Source organism: Ranitomeya variabilis, chromosome 4 (assembly GCF_051348905.1).
Source record: "Ranitomeya variabilis isolate aRanVar5 chromosome 4, aRanVar5.hap1, whole genome shotgun sequence".
In the NCBI taxonomy this organism is placed as follows: Eukaryota; Metazoa; Chordata; class Amphibia; order Anura; family Dendrobatidae; genus Ranitomeya; species Ranitomeya variabilis.
This window is the reverse complement of record NC_135235.1, coordinates 656,066,778-656,089,562: the sequence shown is the minus strand read 5'-3', so window position 1 is coordinate 656,089,562 and position 22,785 is coordinate 656,066,778. Positions and strand designations below refer to the sequence as shown.

Genomic DNA, 22,785 nt, shown 5'->3' with positions numbered 1-22,785 from the left:
CCTCCAATGTAGCCGAATTACTACTATTCTTCAAAGATGAATGGGCCAAATTTCCTCCACAGAGTTGTAAAAGACTCATCGCAAGTTATCACAAATGCTTGATTGCAGTTATTGCTACTAAGGGTGGTCAAACCAGTTATTAGGTTTAGGGGGGCATATCTTTTTCATACAGGGCCTTGTAGGTTTGGAATTATTTTTCCCTTTATAATAAAGGCCTTCATTTTAAAACATTTTGTGTTTACTTGTGTTATCTTAGTCTAATATTCAAATTTGCTTGGTGACATGAAACATTTAAATGTGATAAATATGCAAAAGAATAGGAAGGGGGCAAACACTGTCGCACAACTGTATAAGAATTGAGGTATAGAAAAGGGAATCCGTTCCTAATGATGGTGGTGAAAACCTACTATACTTTAAAAAAATGGATCCCATCAGCTGTTTTTACAAAGAAGAAATGGATCATAGATGTAAATAATTACTTGCAACATGAACATGTTTATTACTGTGATATACACAAACTAAAGACATTTGTTACATGGAGATTGTGGATTTCAAGAAACCGTAATGAACGGCAGATCACAGATTGGCAGATAGAGTTTTTGGAAAAAAAAGAGGAAGAAATGTTGGGTATTTTTTTCTTTGGGAGTCGGGGGGGGTGGTGCTTGCAATTCTCTTGTCCATATAGTGAATATATAAATATATAACAATATGAAATATTTAATGCTAGTGTTGTATTGCTTTTTAGATAAGAAATGTTTATTAGGAACTGCATACACTTTAGTCAAAATGTAAGTACTAAGTTTCTTTTCCTTTGTCATTCACTTATTTGCCGTTACTGATTGTCTCTGTTATGTGTTGTCTACCAGTGTTTGTATAAATACATAGTTTCTCCCCTGTGTGAGTTCTCTGGTGTTTAACAAGATATGATTTCTCTGCAAAAGATTTCCCACATTCTAAACAGGAATATGGCCTTTTCCCTATGTGAGTTCTCTGGTGTTTAACAAGATATGATTTCTCTGCAAAACATTTCCCACATTCTAAACACGAATATGGCTTCTTCCCGGTGTGAAGTATCTGGTGTTTAACAAGATTTGATTTATCTGCAAAACATTTCTCACATTCTAAACATGAATATGGCTTCTTCCCTGTGTGAAGTGTCCGGTGTCTAAGAAGACTTGGTTTATCTGCAAAACATTTCCCACATTCTGAGCATGCAAAAGGTTTCACCCCTGTGTGAGTTCTCTGATGGACAACTAACATTGATTTCTGATTAAAACATTTCCCACATTCTGAACATAAAAAAGGTTTCTCCCCGGTGTGAGCTCTCTGGTGTGTAACAAGACGAGATTTCGTTGTAAAATATTTCCCACATTCTACACATGAAAATGGTCTCTCCCCTGTGTGAGTTCTCCGGTGTTTTACAAAAGTTGGTCTATGTGCAAAACATTTCCCACATTCTTCACATGAAAAAGGTTTCTCCCCTGTGTGAGTTCTCTGATGGACAACTAAACTTGATTTGTATGGAAAACATTTCCCACATTCTGCACATGAAAAAGGTTTCTCCCCTGTGTGAGTTTTCTGATGGACTACTAAACTTGATTTGTGTTGAAAACATTTCCCACATTCTGCACATGAAAAAGGTTTCTCCCCAGTGTGAGCTCTCTGGTGTGCAACAAGATGAGATTTCGTTGTAAAATATTTCCCACCTTCTGCACATGAAAAAGGTCTATCCCCTGTGTGAGTTCTCTGGTGTTTAACAAGAGTAGATCTATCTGCAAAACATTTCCCACATTCAGCACATGAAAAAGGTTTCTCCCCTGTATGAGTTCTCTGATGGACAACTAAATGTGATTTACGATTAAAACATTTCCCACATTCCGAACATGAAAAAGGTCTCTCCCCTGTGTGAGTTCTCTGGTGTTTATTAAGATCTGATCTATCTGCAAAACATTTCCCACATTCTGCACATGAAAAAGGTTTCTCCCCTGTGTGAGTTCTCTGGTGTTTAACAATATTTGATTTATGTGTAAAACATTTCCCACATTCTGAACATGAATATGGCTTCTCCCCTGTGTGAATTCTCTGGTGAATAGCAAGAGATGATTTAAGTAGAAAACAATTCCCACATTCTGGACATGAATAAGGTTTCTCCCCTGTGTGAACTCTCTCATGTCTAACAAACTTTGATTTGTGGTTAAAATATTTCCCACACTCAGCACAAGAAAATCTTCTCTCCTTTATATGATTTTCTTTAGAAGTAAAAATAATCTTTTTGAGGGAAAAATATTTTCTATTTTCTGCAGTTGATAATGGATTCTTCGGTGTAAAAGCAGTCTGATTTTTTATGCCTCTTTTATGACTTTTATTTTTCTTAATAGTTTGTGAAGAATCAGAAGGTAGGAACAGTTGAAAAGGATCAGATGATAGATCTTTGCTGTGAATAGATGATGGCATATCTGGAGTAATGGCATTCACTTCAGTTATATCTTGTGTGATCGCAAGGTCATCCGATTTAGAAATTGCAGATGTCAATTGTCCGTGTGATCTCCTGGTATAGCCATCTGTCAAGAATAAATAATATTTTAAAATAAAATCTCTATAAAAAAGGGGATTAGACCTACCGGTAATATTGTTTCCAGGAGTCCATCCTGACAGCACCATGGAGGTTGTCCTTCCTTATAGGGACAGGAAATACAAGAGAGGTTAAAAGACCCCTCCCACCCACACTCTCCAGTCATTTTCCAAGTACCACACCAGAATGGTTGCAATTCTTATTTATTGAAATTCTGTACAAGTTAATCATCACCAATACAAAGTTTAAGGGAGGGAATTACCAGTGCTGTCAGCATGGACTCCTGGACACCATATTACCGGTAAGTCTAATCCCCGTTTTCCAGGACTCCCTCCTGATATCACCCTGGAGAATTCCAAAGTACTCTATCTCTAGGTCATGACTACTGCCTGCAGAACCTTCCGTTCGAAGACCATCTGGCTACCCATCAAGGTATCTAGCTTATAATATCTACAAAATGTGTTCAGGCTAGACAATGTAGCTGCACTACAAATCTGATCTACCGAGGCCCCTTTCCTTTTCGGTCCATGATGTTGCAACTGCTCTGGTGGAATGGGCCCTGAGGCCCTCATGAAGGACCAATTTCTTGGCCTCGTATGCTAAGGAGATGTCATTATAAGGTCATTAATCATCTAGCTAAAGAAGATTTTGATGCTCTTTTTCCCTTATTTTTCCCTCCACACTGGACAAACAGATTAGTGTCCTGTCTCCACTCACGAGTAGCTTCCAGATAGTGAATGACTGCTTGCCTACATTCCAAAGAGTGGAAGAATTTCTCCTTAAGGTTTTTTGAGGCCTGGCAGAAGGAGGGAAGTATCTCTTGATTTTAGTTTCAAGAAGAAACCACTTTTGGCAGAAAAACAGGGTTAAGTCTTAGAATGATACAGTCATCAAAAATCTGACTATAAGAGTTCTGGATTGAAAGAGCCTGAATTTCTCCAAGTCTTCTAGCTGAGGTGATGGCCACTAAAAATACTGCCTTGAGCGTGAGTTTTGCAACATTAATATCTTTTACCAACTCATAAGGGGACCTACAGGGCGTTGAGGACTAGATTTAAATCCCGTGGAGGGACCGATTTCCTTCTTGTGGGCCTTAATCTCTGAATGGCTCTAGAGAAACGTGCTACCCATGGGTGAGATGCCAGGGGGGGAAATCGAAGAAAATACTCAGGGCTGCTGTCTGCACCTTCAGCTTGATTGGCTTTAACCCTTTATTAAATCCTGCCTGGAAAAAATCCAGGAGCATTGGGATGTCAGGCTGGGAGGAGTCTATGAAAGAGCTACCACATTCCAGACAAAACCTCTTCCACATCTTATTGTAAATTCTGCATGTCATGGGTTTACAGCTAGTCTGGATCATGGAGATTACCTGGTCAGAGAGACCTCGAGCTCTTAAGATTTTCCTTTCAGGATCCTCGCTGATAACTGAAAACTCTTCGGATCCGGATGAAGAACTGAGAAAGCAAGTCTTCTCTCTCCGTTAGCAGGAGTGGATCTCCCCAGGACATCTTCCTTAGCAAAAGAAACCAGCTTCGTCTTCGCCAAAATGGAACAACAAGCATCAGCAAAGCTCCTTCTTCCTGGATCTTCCTGAGGACTCTTGGGATCATCGCAATGGGGGAAAGGCATACAGGAGCGCTCTTTTTCATACCTGGTTTAAGGCAGAGACGCCTTATGGGTTGTCTGCTGGATTGAGGGAGTGGAACCTTCGGACTTTGGCATTTCTTCTGGTTACGAAGAGGTCCATATGTGGGGTTCACCAATGACGACACAGATAACTGAATATTTCTCCACTTAGTTCCCACTCGGTGGACTGGATCATCCGTCTGCTCAGGTAATCGGCAACTGTGTTCCTGGATCCTTATAGATGTACAGCTGATATTGACCCGACTCTTTCTTCTGCCCAGGCAAGTATCTTTTCAGACATCTTGAAGAGCCTGATGTCTTTGACCTCCTTGGTGACGAAGAAACAATACCACCATCATGTTGTCCGACAATCTTATGCCTACCTTGCAAGCAGGTCTGATTTTGATTCAGGGTCTCCCAAACTGCCAGTAACTCTCTGAAGTTTGAAGACTGGATCAGGCCTGATGTATGGAGACCAAAATCCCGGGAAATAATTCCCTTCTAGATGGTCTCCCCATGTGTCCTTGCTTGTATCTGTGATGACTGTTACGCAAGGCGACAATATCAAAGGAACCCCCTGCGTGATGTTTCTGGAAACAGTCCACCACCTTAGTGACTAATTTAATGCCGGGGATAGATGGATCTCTTTGTCCAAAGACATCTGTCTTGTGCCCCAGGCTGAAAGGATTTTTCTCTACAATCCCCTTGTGTGGAACTGATTCCAATGAACGCACGATATGCAGGCTATTAACCCCTTCATGACCTTGGGATTTTCCGTTTTCCCGTGTTCGTTTTCACTTTCCTCCTTCCCAGAGCCATAACTTTTTTATTTTTCGGTCAATTTGGCCATGTGAGGGCTTATTTTTTGCGGGACGAGTTGTACTTTTGAACGACATCATTGGTTTTACCATGACGTGTACTAGAAAACGGGAAAAAAATTCCAAGTGCGGTGAAATTGCAAAGAAATGTGCAGTCCCACACTTGTTTTTTGTTTGGCTTTTTTGTTAGGTTCACTAAATGCTAAAACTGACCTGCCATTATGATTCTCCAGGTCATTACGAGTTCATAGACACCTAACATGACTAGGTTATTTTTCACCTAAGTGGTGAAAAAAAATTCCAAACTTTGCAAAATAAAAAATAAAATGCGCCATTTTCCGATACTCGTAGCGTCTCCATTTTTCGTGATCTGGGGTAAGGTGAGGGCTTATTTTTTGCGTGCCGAGCTGGCGTTTTTAATGATACCATTTTGGTCTAGATACGTTCTTTTGATCGCCCGTTATTGCATTTTAATGCAATGTCGCGGCGACCAAAAAAAGTAATTCTGGCGTTTCAAATTTTTTTCTCGTTACGCCATTTAGCGATCAGGTTAATGCTTTTTTTTATTGATAGATCGGGCGATTCTGAACGCGGCGATACCAAATATGTGTAGGTTTGATTTTTTTTTTAATTTATTTTGATTGGGGCGAAAGGGGGGTGATTTAAACTTTTATATTTTTTTTATTTTTTTCACATTTTTTTAACCTTTTTTTTGTTACTTTTTCCATGCTTCAATAGCCTCTATGGGAGGCTAGAAGCAGGCACAGCACGATCGGCTCTGCTACATAACAGCGATCATCAGATCGCTATTTAGCAGAAAATCAGGTGTGCTGTGAGCGCCGACCACAGGGTGGCGCTCACAGCTGCCGGAGATCAGTAACCATAGAGGTCTCAAGGACCTCTATGGTTACCATTCTAAGCATCGCCGACCTCCGATCATGTGACGGGGGTCGGCGATGACATCATTTCCGGCCGCCTGGCCGGATGCGGTAGTTAAATGCCGCTGTCTGCGTTTGACAGCGGCATTTAACTAGTTAACAGCGGTGAGTGAATCGCGATTTCACCCGCCGCTATTGCGGGCACATGTCAGCTGTTCAAAACAACTGACATGTCCCGGCTTTGATGCGGGCTCACCGCGGAGCCCTGCATCAAAGCAGGGGAGCTGACCTCGGATGTACTATCCCGTTCGAGGTCAGTAAGGGGTTAATGTTTCTAAGACTCTCATTGCCGTCCTTATGGAAACCAGATTCCAAAAGAGTCGTTGGATCTTGTTCTTCACCTCCTCTTGCTTCTCCTCTGGTAAAAACGAGACTCCTTATCTGGAATCCAGGATAAAACCCCTAGAAACTTTTTCCTGGTTCCCAGTAGTAGGTATGATTTTTCTCAGTTTAGGATTCAACTTAAGCCATCTAAAGTAGAGATCACTAGATTGAGTTGTTCTACTAGTTCTGCTTCCGAACCAGATATCAGTAAAAAATCGTCTAAGTACAGGACAATGACTAACGCTCGCGCCGAGGCTGGTTGGCGTGGGCGCCTGGGGGTGTGGCCCCAATGGACCACAGACCAAACTTCCCTGGAAGGGGCGTAACTAAGTAGCTTCCAAGGTGTTCGCTGGAGCCTCTGATGGTGAGGTCAGACTTGTGCAATAGGAAGCTACCAGGTTCCACTCCAGGGTGGAGTCGGACTGTGGATGCTGATCCCACCGGGGACAAGACACAGGCAGGCAGGCACGGCTGTGACACTGGCTGACGGACGGATATGGCAGGGGCCCTGACGGGCAGACTGGCTTGACGGAGATACAGGCAGGCAGACGGGCGTGGCTGGCACTCAGGTGGGCACTGGCTGACAGCGCTGATACTCTGGTAGCAACTGGTATACAGGTGGATGTATGGAAACAGGTAAGAACCTGTTCAGACTGGTGAATATAGACAAACAGGTAGAGACCTGTACAGCAAGTTGCAGAAGAGAGGTAGAGCAAGAGCGGATGCAAAGCAGAACCACAGGAGGCGGAGCAAGAGAAAAGGAGAAGGCGGAGCAGCGAGGGAGAAGAAGGCGGAGCAGAGAGGGAGAAGGTGGAACTAAGGGCAGAGAAGGAGAAGGCGGAGCAGAGAGGGAGAAGGTGGAACTAAGAGCAGAGAAGGAGCCACATGCAGAAATGCAGGAGGCGGAGTCAAGAGCAAGAGATGTAGAACCGCAAGGAGCGGAGCAAGGTAGAACTGCAAGGAGCGGAGCCGCAGAGCGAGAGCTGAGCGGAGCCGCAGAGCAAAGCCACAGAGTGCAGAGCTGAGAGCAAAGCTGAGAGGCACAGAACCACAGGTTGTGGTAGAACTGAGCAGAGAGAAGCAGAGCCACAGAAAGTGGCAAATAGAGCAGAAAGATAAGGCAGAGGTACACACAGCAGAGTGGGAAATGACTAATGACAAAGGAGGAACAGGAACGGACATAGACCAGATTTCAGACAGGAACAGACACGGATACACAAACAGAACACAGATGAAGGCCTGCTAATTGCAGCCCTCTGAGACAGGAAACAGACACGACCTAGCAGCTCAGTAGCAAGTGCTAACTGAGGGAAATAGTTTGCTCAGGCATCCTCCAATGGGTGAGGATGCCTTAAGTATCAGAGGCTTCTAGGCCATTGGCCAGGGACACCTTAGGGAGGTGCCCACAGTCTCAATAAGAATCCGGAGTGGCTGGCGCCGCCCCCCTATGCACACAGCCAGGAAGTGTACACAGAGCAAACGGCCATGAAGCACATGGCATGGAGCAGGCAGCAGACAGATCTCACAGCATGGCACTGGGTGAGTGAGTTGATGTAACAGGCAGGTGGGGAATGGAAGGCCATGCAGTGATGCCGGCAGGGTTGTTACAATGACCACATCCCTCTGTCTCAGGTAGCTTTGTAACTACCCAAGGAGCCGAAGCAAGACTAAAAGGAAGAGCGCAAAACTGGAAGTGGTAGCACTTGTTCCTTATCTTTAGGGCAAACTGTAGGTATTACTGAGAGTGCGGGTGAATTGGAAAGTGGTATGTGCTTTTTAGGTTTATTGTGCACATCACTGCATTCTTGTCTATGAGGGGAATGGTGGTCTTTAGAGACTCCATTCTGAACCTCTTGTATGTTAATCACTGATTCAAGCGCTTCAGGTTTATGATGGTACAAGCATATATACAAAAAACGTATGTTGAACAAGGTAGAAAATATTATTAACAACAAAGCAACATGTACATATACAAATATTAAAAAGTAGCCAGTGGTTATTGAAAGATAAAGATAGAGTCAAACAGGTATGGGTGGCACCACCCTGGGAAGGCAAGCCTAAAGTAACTCCTATATGGCATTAAATTGTAAAGATCAGCGCTAAATCAAATGTCTATAGCAAATCCAAACTATATAAACCAGGACACTGATAATACTTCACATTAAGTCAAAATAATAGAATCATGTGGCGTGCCCGTGATTATATACAGGTGATGTTTGAGTGATGCACTGATACTGCCAGAAAGGGTAACAAGACCCCTAAGAATACATGAAAAAACAACTTACCAATGCCCAGGTAATGGTGCCTTCTTCAGGGGAATGACATCACAAGCTAGACATGCCCCTTTTAAACCCAGGAGGGACCAATCACGGCACAGCAAGCCCCAGGTCATGTGACCGCAGAAGACAGGAAGTCAGTGCAGGGGCCGCCGGTATTTGTAGCTAAATTACAAAGCATTACCCAGATAAAATGTTCGGTCATATGACCCTGGTGGACAGGAAGTCAGGTAAGAGGATGTCGGTATTTATAATTAGAATTTAATTATAAAGTATTAACTGGATGAAGATGGCTAAATACCCGGTCAAATGGCCAATATTCGGCGCATGCAGGTGCATCAAATGAGGCGGACGAGGGAGTCGTGGCAGGCAGTGAGGTGCCGGAGACGGTCCGCAACCTATGTGATCACGTGGGCAGAGAATCGACCCAGCGCTCCACCCACCACCGCCGATTGACACCATCATCGGTAGCATGTCCAGGGCGTCAGCTGTTATGATCCTAGTGGCTGAGGATCACAGATTATACCAGCTGAGTCACTGAACATAGAACCAGCTCTAGGGAAGTGGTAACTGGACTGACCGCAAACCTGATCCTAACCAAACACACTAAAGGTAGCCGGTGAACGTGCCTAAAATCCTGGACGTCTCGACGCAGCCTGAGGAACTAGCTACCCCTAAAGAGAAAGTAAGACCTCACTTGCCTCAAGAGAAATAACCCCAAAGATATAGAAAGCCCCCAACAAATAATAACGGTGAGGTAAGGGGAAAATACATACATAGAAATGAAAACAGATTTCAGCAAATGAGGCCCGCTAATACTAGATAGCAGAAGACAGAGTACTGTGCGGTCAGTAGAAAACCCTACAAAATATCCACTCTGAGAATTAAAGAATCCCCACACCAACTAACAGTGTGAGGGGGGAAACTCAGCCCCCTAGAGCTACCAGCAAGCAAGGAAATCACATATTAGCAAGCTGGACAAGAAACATATTGAACACTGATGATCAAAAAATGAACAAACGGAAACTTAGCTTCTCATGGAGAGACTGGTAGCAAGGTAGTCAGAAGGAATCAGAATAGCACTGAATACATCGACAGCAGGCATGGACTGAGAGTCCAGCTGAGCTAAATAGGAAACCAACCCACAGATAACGAGACAGCACTCACACAGTACCACTTGTGACCACACGAGGGAGCCCAGAAATAGAGTTCACAACAGTCAGCACGCATGCTTTCCGGCCGCAAGGTCAAACATAACCGTTATGTCCCACCTATTGTCCATCAGACCTGCCACATCAAATATCCAAGGTTGTACCAAACAATGAAAAGGTCAGCAGTCACTGGGGACATATAAAGGACCCCCTCGATAGACATGAATCTACATTTAATACATATGTAAATCAAAAAGATAAATATCAGACAAAATAAAAGACAAAAATAAAAGGATCTAACAGAATAAGATAAACATAGACCACCAAAGATAAATGTGTGCAAAAAAGTATTAAATATAACCTGAAGTGAAAAGGGGGGATGGGGGTTGTTATGAAGTGCAAATTACCCAATAAGGGTTCATATAAATATAAATGGTGAAGATGACCAGTGGCTAAAAACAATATGTGTCACCAAATAAGACAGCAACAGAGCGGTGATAAAGTGCAGCAGTGCTATTTTAATATAAAAGAAGAGTAGACAGAAAGTCTACACATATCAAACCATACAGATCATAGCTACACTGTGTTCCAAATTATTATGCACAAAGAGTTTAGGAGTGATAAGGTTAGAATTTTTTTGTTTGTCATTTAAAATCATTGATGGTGATGTGTGTCAGGGCTCTTTATATCACTGAAAGCAATTGCAGATACCTGTACAAATTAGTTTGGCAGATGTGTCCAAATAAAGGCAAGACTACTTAAGAAGGCTGTTCCACATTATTACTTTTTTAACCCCTTCGTGACCGTGGGATTTTTCGTTTTCGTTTTTCGCTCCCCTCCTTCCCAGAGCCATAACTTTTTTATTTTTCCGTCAATTTGGCCATGTGAGGGCTTATTTTTTGCGGGACGAGTTGTACTTTTGAACGACATCATTGGTTGTACCATGTCGTGTACTAGAAAACGGGAAAAAAATTCCAAGTGCAGTGAAATTGCAAAAAAAAGTGCAATCCCACACTTGTTTTTTGTTTGGCTTTTTTGCTAGGTTCACTAAATGCTAAAACTGACCTGCCATTATGATTCTCCAGGTCAGTACGAGTTCATAGACACCTAACATGTCTAGGTTATTTTTCACCTAAGTGGTGAAAAAAAATTCCAAACTTTGCAAAAAAAAAAAAAAAAGCGCCATTTTCCGATATTCGTAGCGTCTACATTTTTCGTGATCTGGGGTCAGGTGAGGGCTTATTTTTTGCGTGCCGAGCTGGCGTTTTTAATGATAGCATTTTGGTGCAGATACGTTCTTTTGATCGCCCGTTATTGCATTTTAATGCAATATCGCGGCGACCAAAAAAACGTAATTCTGGCGTTTCAATTTTTTTTCTCGGTACACCGTTTAGCGATCAGGTTAATGCTTTTTTTTTATTGATAGATCGGGCGATTCTGAACGCAGCGATACCAAATATGTGAAGGTTTGATTTTTTTTTTAATTGATTTATTTTGATTGGGGCGAAAGGGGGGCGATTTAAACTTTTATGTTTTTTTATTTTTTTCACATTTTTTTTTACTTTTTTTTTTTTTTTTAACTTTTGCCATGCTTCAATAGCCTCCATGGGAGGCTAGAAGCAGGCACAACGCGATCGGCTCTGCTACATAACAGCGATCATCAGATCGCTGTTATGTAGCAGAAATACAGGTGTGCTGTGAGCGCCGACCACAGGGTGGCGCTCACAGCTACTGGCGATCAGTAACCATAGAGGTCTCAAGGACCTCTATGGTTACCTTCCTGACACATCGCCAACCCCCGATCATGTGACGGGGGTCGGCGATGACGTCATTTCCGGCCGCCCGGCCAGATGCGGTAGTTAAATGCCGCTGTCTGCGTTTGACAGAGGCATTTAACTAGTTAATAGGCGCGGGCAGATCGCGATTCTGCCCGCGCCTATTGCGGGCACATGTCAGCTGTTCAAAACAGCTGACATGTCCCGGCTTTGATGCGGTCTCACCGCGGAGCCCTGCATCAAAGCAGGGGAGCCGACATCGGACGATATAGTACGTCCGATGTCGGTAAGGGGTTAAGCAGCCTACATTTTTTGCCAAAATGGGAAAGAAAAAGGATGTGTTGGCTGCTGAGAAGCAACAAATTGTGGAGTATTTAGGTCAAGGCATGACTACAATCAACATTGCCAAGACACTTCATCGTGATCATCGCACAATCAAGAAGTATGTAGCTGATTCCCAGCACACACGTGTGCGTGCTGATAAGGAAAAATTGAGGACTCTTTCCAAGAGGCAATTGTGTAAGGTTAAAAGAGCAGCTGCAAAAATGCCTTGTCATAGCAGCAGACAAGTTTTTGAAGCTGCTAGTGCCTCCAACGTCCCCGGAACAACAAGATGCACGGTCCTTCAGAGGTTTGCAGCTGTGCGTAAGCCATCCTGTCGACCACCTCTATCCACTGCACACAAGCAGAAACAGCTCCAGCGGGCCAAACGATACATGAAGACTGACTTCCAAACTGTTTTGTTCACCGATGAGTGCCGTGCAATGCTTGATGGTCCAGATGGATGGAGTGGAGGATGGCTGGTTGATGGACACCCCATGAAAACACGGCTAAGGCGCCAACAAGGAGGAGGTGGAATAATGTTTTGGGCTGGAATCATGGGGCGAGAGATTGTCGGCCCCTTTATGATCTCTGAAGGGGTAAAGATGAACTCCATAATCTATGTGGAGTTTCTAAAACAACACTTCCTGCCATGGTTCAAGAGGAAGAACCGTGCTTTCCGCAGCAAGATCATTTTCATGCATGATAATATATCGTCTCATGCTGCAAAAAACACATCTGCATCTCTGGCTGCTATGGGCATAAAAGAGGACAAACTTATGGTGTGGCCACCATCTTCCCCTGACCTCAACCCCATTGACAACCTCTGGAGCATCATCAAAAGGAGTGTCTATGATGGTGGGAGGCAGTTCACATCTAAGCAACAGCTTTGGGAGGGGATTCTGTCCACATGCAAAACAATAGAAGCAGAAACCATCCAAAAACTGACAAATTCAATGGACGAGAGAGTTCAGAAGCTTCTTTCGAACAAGGGGTCCTATGTGCAAATATAACATCACCTAGAATAAAGTTTTCACTTGAAAACTGTTTGATTTCATTTTGTAATAAGCTGATGATGCTTATAACTTCACAATTGACCATTTTTTGTTCAAAATAATAATAAAAAAAGGTTGAAAACTCTGCTGTGCATAATAATTTGGAACACGCATTTTGAGTTTATTTTTTTTTTAAAGATACTGTTTTCATAGGCAGTTTGTTCCAAAACATTGCAATTATACTAGAATAGAATCCTATCAACAACCAAGAGCATAATGCCCCATAAATGTTCATGACAATGGTTTAAGTATAACAATGTATACATTTTATTCAAGTAAATACAACATCAAAATACAATACCACATAATGAGGATAAGGTGAAAGACTATACAGGAAACCAGCCACATGAGAACACACACATAAAAAAGTAAGGGTACTGCCAGTCAGCAGCTAATGTAGTACATGTCTCAAAAACGACAGCCCCCCGAGGAAGCACAGCATGCCAAACGCGCGTCGGGGCTTTCTGCTGGATACCGACTGCACGGGAGCACACACATGGGTAAGCCTAATATGCGGCACGCCACTTAGGCGTTCTCAAAGTCACTCGCACTTTATGGGCATTGTTGCAATATGGATAGGTGTAAAAGGGATAGGATAGAGCATTGCTTATGGGTCACCGGCCATTTGTGCCTTAGACCATTATCGTCTCCCCTCCCATTAATGTCCAGATAATGCCCTGTCGTTTTTGAGACATGTACTACATTAGCTGCTGACTGGCAGTACCCTTACTTTTTTATGTGTGTGTTCTCATGTGGCTGGTTTCCTGTATAGTCTTTCACCTTATCCTCATTATGTGGTATTGTATTTTGATGTTGTATTTACTTGAATAAAATGTATACATTGTTATACTTAAACCATTGTCATGAACATTTATGGGGCATTATGCTCTTGGTTATTGATAGGATTCTATTTGTTTGGGAGTTTGCCCCCTTTTTATCCTGTTGGAGTGCAATGGGCATTTCATGTGGAAGGGATTACTGTACTAGGTATTACATATTACATCCACAAGTTCGGTTTTTGTAAAAAATTATACTAGAATAGTAGATGACTGGAAAATAACAATGACTGCAATTCAGATAGGTAATTTATAGAAAATATGAGGAAATATTATTTGCATAATAATTTGGAACACAGTGTAATTACTGAAGTGCAAAAAGATGTATATGTATATAGATCATTCAAATAACACACCCATGGATGCATCATTAATACAGTGGAACAAATTCACCCAGGGAAGTGAAAAAGTAAGAAAAATAAGAATGAAAAAAATAATAATGATGAATAATGAATTTCAACCTGTCAAACTATTAGAGTCCTATAATGAGGTATCACCCCAGAACGTCGAGTCCCTAGCTATGAACCCAGGTCAACAATAGTCTAATAAACCAGAGTAAGGCTATGTGCACATGTTCAGGATTTTTTGTGTTTTTTTTCCCTATAAAAACGCGATAAAACCGCAAAAAAAGCATACAGTAAGCATCCTATTATTGGAATGCAATCCTCAATTTTTGTGCACATGTTGCATTTTTTTTCCGCTTCGGAATCACATTCCAGAAAAAAATGCAGCATGTTCATTCCTTGTGCGGCACACATTAGGAATGCATTGATCCCCTTACTTTCCGCATGTGGCTATGCGCACCATGCGGATAGTAAGCGTATCAAGGGCGGTTGGTACTGAGAATGGAGGAGAGAAGACTCTCCTCCAGGCCCTGGGAACCATATAAATTGTTGAAAAAAAAAAAGAATTAAAATAATAAATCGTGATATTCTCACCTTCCGGCATCCCTCACAGTGTTCCCGCTCCTTGCGATGCTTCCGTTCCCAGTGATGCTTTGCAGCAATGACCTGTGATGACGTGGATCTCGTGAGACCGCTATGTCACCTGAGGTCATTGCCGCTAGGCATTATTGGGAACGGGAGGATCACGAGGAGCGGGAAGACTGCCGGGGACGCCGGAAGGTGAGAATATCAGGGTTTTTAATTTTTTTATTATTTTTAACATTAGATCTTTTTACTATTGATGCTGCATAGGCAGCATCAATAGTAAAAAGTTGGTCACACTTTTCAAACACTGTTTGACAAGTGTGACCAACCTGTCAATCAGTTTTCCAAGCGATGCTACAGATCGCTTGGAAAAGGCTAGCATTCTGCAAGCTAATTACGCTTGTAAAACGCTAGTGTTTAGAGGGAAAACGCATGCCAATTCTGCCTGCGTTTTACCCGAGGCACTGTTGCGGAAATGCTGCGGACATTTCTGCGGCAATTTTGGACGTGTGCATATAGCCTAAAATGGGTACAATTAAAAAAAGAAAAAAAAATAGAATATGTCCCAAAGGGGACCAGACATCTTCAACTCATCTTCTTTGAAGTCCCTAGATATCATCGTATTTGAATAGAGCAAAGTTTTATGTAAAATAGTGGAGACAGTGTTCACACTTGCTGAACAGATGGAGTCGGTCATCTATTTATCTAACTGAATCTTCGGAAAATGCCTTGTTTGAGTTATAAATGGCCTCTACACACAGGACCGTATGTATACACCGTCATTGTTGTCATTAGAAGAAAGGGGATAATCAGTTGAGCCTTACGGTCACACTAAGGTGCATGAAGAAAAAGCCCTAATTAGTACTAAAATAAAAACACAATAAAAGTTAATAAAACATAACAATACATAAAAGGATGCCGAAAAAAAACAATGCACGGGGTCGGAGTTTAAATGAAAGGAGCAAAGCTTAGTGATTCATTGAGTCCATCCGGCTGTAGGGTACGTAGGGCCCAAATCCTCCTAGCCTCCCTTTGGGCCAACACAAGGCCAAGGTCGCCTCCACGGAGACTAGAGTGGACCTGGTCAATACCCCTGACCCAAAGGCCTGATGGATCGCAGGAATGATATTGCTTGAAATGTCTTGAAATTGTCTTCAATTGTTCCAAGTCATCCTCTTTCGCAGCCGCCATGATGTCGCGAACATGTTCCCTCACCCTGACCTTCAAGGATCGTGTCATGAGTCCTATATAGATCAGGGAACAGGGGCACGTTGCATGGTATACAACTGTCTGTATAGAACAGTTGAAAGAATGGGTGATACATTTCTTACCATTGGACGATAAAAATTCTTTAGTTTTCCCTATATTCGGGCAAGCAACACATTTGCCCCCCAATTATTAACTGTTTTATTACCAATGGTTGGAAACACCTGTGGTTGGTTTGTTGGTGTGTAATAGCTCCTCACTAAGTGGTCTCGTAAGTTGTCACAACGACGAGCTGCTACTGCAGGTCTGGGCAGTAAGTAATATTATAATGTTTTATCCGCTAAGAGGATAGGCCAATGTTGACTTGACTTGCTGACTTGAAACAATTGAAGACAATTCAAAAACATTTCAAGCAATATCATTCCTGCAATCCATCAGGCGTTCGGATATTGCCTCTTCCACAACATTTTCATGAAGAAAAAAAAAAAAAAAAAAAAAAAAAAAAATCACAATATTTCCCAACTTAGATTCCAGGTCCTTGAGCAGGTCGACATCACTAGGAGAGGACTAAATAGGATCAAAACTCTTAAAAAGAGGGAAGCTTTCTGGATCTTTACCCTGCAGACACTAGAGCCTAAATGGCTCAATAGGGAGTACAAGATGTCAGCCTTCCTGTAATGTAATGATCCAGCTTAAGACGGAGGTGGCTGCAACTTTGTAAAGCTTTATTGGACAACTCAAAAAAGTATAAAGTTCTTCAAAAAATCTGCATAGCAAACACCTGGCACACCAGTGATGATGATCAACGCGTTTCAACTATAGAGTCTTACTCATGATCATGAGTAACTATGTGACACAGTGTACATATAAGTTAGCATGCAGCCTTTCCTATTAAAGCGAGCATTCAATGTGCAGCCTTACCCATTAAAGTCATGCTGTTTCACCTATATTGAGTCTTTCCAGCTTATATCCTATTAGACTAGCCAGGGGACACTAAGGAGTTAATACCATTCTCCTCTTAAATTCTTTAACAATACATTTGCTCTGTTCTCAGCCGCCATAGCGCATTATCTATGTCACATAGTCCTTCTAGAAAGGGTTAACCACTGTTTTCTCTTTCCTTTGCGCGCTTCGGCGCTCTTAGGGTCAAACTATCACAGTCCATCATTCTACTCATTGCTAGGATTAATGCGCATGCGCACCTGCAGCAGTACTACCTCCCACAACACATTTCCCCTGAACTTCTGCACACAGCAGCGATCACATGATCTGACGCTGCTGTGACGTGGCCTGCTCTGCTTCTTAAACCCAGAAGCAGGACAGACATGCAGCAGCCTTCCTCCAGAGCCCTCTCACTCACCGGTGGTATTGTCACATGAAGGGCCTGGGCAATAATGTAACACATTAGAAGACGAGGCTGTTTTCAGCCGTACTCCTACAACCCCTCCACATTATTTCTTTGCCTTATTTTTAGCATCATTCCTCTTGCAAGTTTCCTGCCAAGTTCTGGACTGCTGTTTATCTCTTACCATGTGTGATGCAGTGACCCGTTACAGGTAGGGGGCGCTGCATGGTCTTCCCAGGATACGTACGGAGGCGTATTGAGGTAGTGAGAGTGCATGGCAGTTGCACGCATAAATATGATGGTGAGACAAAGTCTGGCATTGTTGTGAATCGCCGGTATGTGTGTCGCAGAGGAAGTTACCCTGCGCAGTCAGCTTAAAGCAATGTTGTTGTTCTGGGACCTGTAGTCCCACAAGTATAGTTGTTGATATAATTATGAAGGGAGGCTGGCAGGGCTAGTTATGAGAGATGGGTGGGTCAAACTAGCCACACACACACTTCCATCTAGGGGAGTGGTTACAACCATATAATGCGACTGAGATCTGATCACATGGGTCTCTGAGTGTGGACCTGAATCGTTCATGTACTGAAGATCCTGGAGAGCCTGTGTGTTGGGAGTGCCATCTCTCTGAACAACATATGGTGAGGCTTTGGACCTGGTGGCTTGCCTGGGGTGTTGGACGAGCGTTCTGAATAGCACCCGGACAGGCCACATGCCTGTGTGTTGGACGGTCCCATGTGGGGACAGACATCCTGAATAGCGCACTGTGGAAGGACTCTTGGTAGGTAGGACCTGGGAGTAGGACTGGATCCCTGAAGAGCACAGAGTGACCGTGGTCCTGGACGGTCTGTGTTGGAAGCTCCTGTGAGTGGAGTCTTCCTGGAGCACCTGAGAGACCGTGGACCTGGACAGTCTGTGTTGGGAAAGCTATCGTCCTTTGGTGGGTCTGGACTGACTGATGGGTGCCTGCAAGGCAAGTTGGTGATCCCCGTAAGGCAGTTTCCCCAGGAGAGAGGACTGACAAGGAGTCAGCAGGTGGAGCAGGAGCTCCCTTAAGGTACCTCAATAGACTGTTGGTGCTTATGATGTTCTATGAACTGTGTGGTAACCCACGGCAACTGGTCAGGAGAGGACCAGCATGTATAGTTGCCGCAGACTAATGATGCAAAACTTAATGTGATGTCCTGACAGAGTGTAAAGGACTGTTCATGATGTGGTTTATGATACCTTAATAAACCAAATAGACTGTTTTGTGTGAAAAAACCGTGCCAGTGTGCCTAAATATCGCGGCCAAATGAGTGTCCCCCCAACACATGCGGTAAGCGCCATCTTACAAAAGTCACAGCCCCACAGGATCACATTAGCTTTCCCCCTCCTGGGCGTCCCTACTGAAGGGCGGGCCTGTCATATGACTTACCGAGGCACTCATAACACAACTGGAGATCAGGCTGTTTCAGTCCATTCCTGTCGTATGTCCTTTGCATGTTCAAGTAGTGCTGTTCCTCTCCTGTTATGTGAATAGCCCCACCAGGTTCAGGTATACTATCAGCTAAGCCCAAGTAAGGTATTTCATATCTAATATATAATTGCCTAGAATACTACTGCCTGCAATTTGTGCCAACTTCCGTGGCTTTGTCCGGAGCTAATGTCCTGAGATAATGTCCGGAGCTAATGTCCGGAGCTAATGTCCGGAGCTAATGTCCAGAGCTAATGTCCGGAGCTAATGTCCGGAGCTAATGTCCGGAGATAAGTGACGTCACCAGTGTCCTACACCCAGGCAGAGCACAGGGGCCCCAGGCAGCATATGGGGCCCCAGGCAGAGCACAGTGGCCCCAGGCAGCATATGGGGCCCCAGGCAGAGCACAGTGGTCCCAGGCAGAGCACAGGGGCCCCAGGCAGCCTATGGGGCCCCAGGCAGAGCACAGTGGCCCCAGGCAGAGCACAGGGGCCCCAGGCAGCATATGGGGCCCCAGGCAGAGCACAGGGGCCCCAGGCAGCATATGGGGCCCCAGGCAGAGCACAGGGGCCCCAGGCAGAGCACAGGGGCCCCAGGCAGAACATGGGGCCCCAGGCAGAGCACAGGGGCCCCAGGCAGAGCACAGGGGCCCCAGGCAGCATATGGGGCCCCAGGCAGAGCACAGGGGCCCCAGGCAACATATGGGGCCCCAGGCAGAGCACAGGGGCCCTAGGCAGCATATGGGGCCCCAGGCAGAGCACAGTGGCCCCAGGCAGAGCACAGGGGCCCCAGGCAGAGCACGGGGGCCCCAGGCAGAGCACAGGGGCCCCAGGCAGAGCACAGGGGCCCCAGGCAGCATATGGGGCCCCAGGCAGAGCACAGTGGCCCCAGGCAACATATGGGGCCCCAGGCAGAGCACAGGGGCCCCAGGCAGCATATGGGGCCCCAGGCAGAGCACAGTGGTCCCAGGCAGAGCACAGGGGCCCCAGGCAGCTTATGGGGCCCCAGGCAGAGCACAGTGGCCCCAGGCAGAACATGGGGCCCCAGGCAGAGCACAGTGGCCCCAGGCAGAGCACAGGGGCCCCAGGCAGAACATGGGGCCCCAGGCAGAGCACAGGGGCCCCAGGCAGCATATGGGGCACCAGGCAGAGCACAGGGGCCGCAGGCAGCATATGGGGCCCCAGGCAGAGCACAGTGGCCCCAGGCAGAGCACACACCAAATCGGAGGCCGAGGGGCCCCGCCAACCAAATCGGAGGCCGAGGGGCCCCGCCAACCAAATCGGAGGCCGAGGAGCCCCGCCCACCAAATCGAAGGCCAAGCGGCCCCGCCCACCAAAGCGGAGGCCGAGGGGCCTGGCCCCGCCCACCAAAGCGGAGGCTGAGGGGCCCCGACCACCACATCGGAGGCCGAGGGGCCCCGCCCACCAAATCGGAGGCCGAGGGGCCCCGCCCACCAAATCGGAGGCCGAGGGTCCCCGCCCACCAAATCGGAGGCCGAGGACCCCGCCCACCAAATCAGAGGCCGAGGGTCCCCGCCCACCAAATCAGAGGCCGAGGGTCCCCGCCCACCAAATCGGAGGCCGAGGGGCCCCGCCAACCAAATCGGAGGCCGGGGGTCCCCGCCCACCAAATCGGAGGCCGAGGGGCCCCGCCCACCACATCGGAGGCCGATGGGCCCCGCCCACCACATCGGAGGCCGAGGGGCCCCGCCCACCAAATCGGAGGCCGAGGGTCCCCGCCGACCAAATCGGAGGCCGAGGGTCCCCGCCCACCAAATCGGAGGCCGAGGGGCCACACCATCCAAATCGGAGGCCGAGGGGCCCCGCCCACCAAATCGGAGGCCGACGGGCCCCACCCACCAAAGCGGAGGCCGAGGGTCCCCGCCCACCAAATCGGAGGCCGAGGGTCCCCGCCCACCAAATCGGAGGCCGAGGGTCCCCGCCCACCAAATCGGAGGCCGAGGGTCCCCGCCCACCAAATTGGAGGCCGAGGGGCCCCACCAACCAAATCGGAGGCAGAGGAGCCCCGCCCACCAAATCGGAGGCCGAGGGTCCCCGCCCACCAAATCGGAGGCCGAGGGTCCACACCAACCAAATCGGAGGCCGAGGGGCCCCGCCCACCAAATCGAAGGCCGAGGGGCCCCGCCCACCAAAGCAGAGGCCGAGGGTCCCTGCACACCAAATCGGAGGCAGAGGGACCCCGCCCACCAAATCGGAGGCCGAGGGGCCCCGCCCACCAAAGCGGAGGCCGAGGGTCCCCGACCACCAAATCGGAGGCCGAGGGTCCCCGCCCACCAAATCGGAGGCCGAGGGGCCCCGCCCACCAAATCGGAGGCCGAGGGGCCCCGCCCACCAAATCGGAGGATAAGGGGCCCCGCCCACCAAATCGGAGGCCGAGGGGCCCCACCAACCAAATCGGAGGCAGAGGAGCCCCGCCCACCAAATCGAAGGCCGAGCGGCCCCGCCCACCAAAGCAGAGGCAGAGGGACCCCGCCCACCAAATCGGAGGCCGAGGGTCCCCGCCCACCAAATCGGAGGCAGAGGGACCCCGCCCACCAAATCGGAGGCCGAGGGGCCCCGCCCACCAAAGCGGAGGCCGAGGGTCCCCGCCCACCAAATCGGAGGTCGAGGGTCCCCGCCCACCAAATCGGAGGCCGAGGGTCCCCGCCCACCAAATCGGAGGCTGGTCCCCGCCCACCAAATCGGAGGCCGGTCGACGCCCACCAAATCGGAGGCCGAGGGTCCCCACCCACCAAATCGGAGGACGAGGGGCCCCACCAACCAAATCGGAGGCCGAGGAGCCCCGCCCACCAAAAGTAAGTGCGGCCCCAAAAGTAAGTGCGCCCCCAGGTGCAAAAGTAAGTGCGCCCCCGGGTGCAAAAGTAAGTGCGCCCCCGGGTGCAAAAGTAAGTGCGCCCCCGGGTGCAAAAGTAAGTGCGCCCCCGGGTGCAAAACTAAGTGCGCCCCCGGGTGCAAAACTAAGTGCGCCCCCGGGTGCAAAAGTAAGTGCGCCCCCGGGTGCAAAAGTAAGTGCGCCCCCGGGTGCAAAAGTAAGTGCGCCTCCGGGTGCAAAAGTAAGTGCGCCCCCGGGTGCAAAAGTAAGCGCGCCCCCGGCCCCGGGTGCAAAAGTAAGCGCGCCCCCCAGTCCCGTGTGTGAAAAGTGCTGCTGTAAAGCTGGTAGCGCTGTTCAAGCACCATGTATTTCCTTCAGGAAATGCCCATCTAATATATAATTGCCTAGAATACTACTTCCTGCAATTTGTGCCAAGAAAGAACATACCAATATACATAGTTATTGATACATATTATTTATTATTTACATTATTGTTCTTAAGCAAAGAACCGTTGTTGTGGCATTTGCCACAACACGCAAAGTTGTCGTCTGATGTCTTTCATCCCTCTCCTCATAAGCATGTTCATGGATCCTGTGTAACTGTACCTTAAATAACAAGAATTGTCAAGAGCTGGTGAGTGCAGCCATTTTTTGTTCTTTCTTACTATTATTTATTAATTGTATTATTCTTACATTTGAATAAATAAAGTATATATGGATTCTAGACTCCCGATTCTTTAGAATCGGGCTGCCATCTAGTATACCATAATTTTCTTACCCTTTCAATTCCTACAGTTGGCATTACCGTCACCAGACCGCATACAGCCACCTTTATTCCCATAATTTCATATGACATCCAGGTATCTACCTCCCATAATTTCTTTTACAACTACCTTAAGGTCACTAGTCACCGTATAACTGCCATTAACCCTTTCTTACCAAGATTACTTTAGGAAGGTTATTTTTCCTACAGCACAAAACTGATAATTTCTCTTACAGCACAAAATTGTTAACTGTGGATTCACTTTCTTCAACCGGGATATTATATCAAAGTATTTCTTCTCTAGGTACTTTCATGCTTCCCCACTTAGTTCACGTTACTTTTACTGAAAGTCTTTATTACCCATGGTTGGGGAGAAACTAATATATCCTTTTCCAATATCTGAGAGTTCCGCAGTCTTCAAATAAGTCTTTGATAATCTACTTTATATGCTCTTACATAACGTTGGTCATTGCTCTTATCCTTCCTTAACTGCTAGTAACAGCACAGGTGGAGTCACCACCGGACTTCTCGTTCACTTTAAGCACCCTTGGATAGAATATCT

General features: G+C 46.4%; 1 protein-coding gene across 3 annotated transcripts in view; it reads right to left on the bottom strand.

The window, feature by feature from the left end:
• Positions 1–446: 446 nt before the first annotated feature.
• LOC143767455 (uncharacterized) overlaps positions 447–22,785 on the bottom strand; it is a 47,257-nt gene continuing 24,918 nt past the window's right edge. For all 3 annotated transcript variants that reach the window (XM_077255800.1, XM_077255801.1, XM_077255802.1), the window contains one exon: positions 447–2,561. In XM_077255800.1, coding sequence (XP_077111915.1) covers positions 823–2,561 — 1,739 coding nt within the window. In that variant the 3' untranslated portion in view covers positions 447–822. The remainder of the gene's footprint in view (positions 2,562–22,785) is intronic.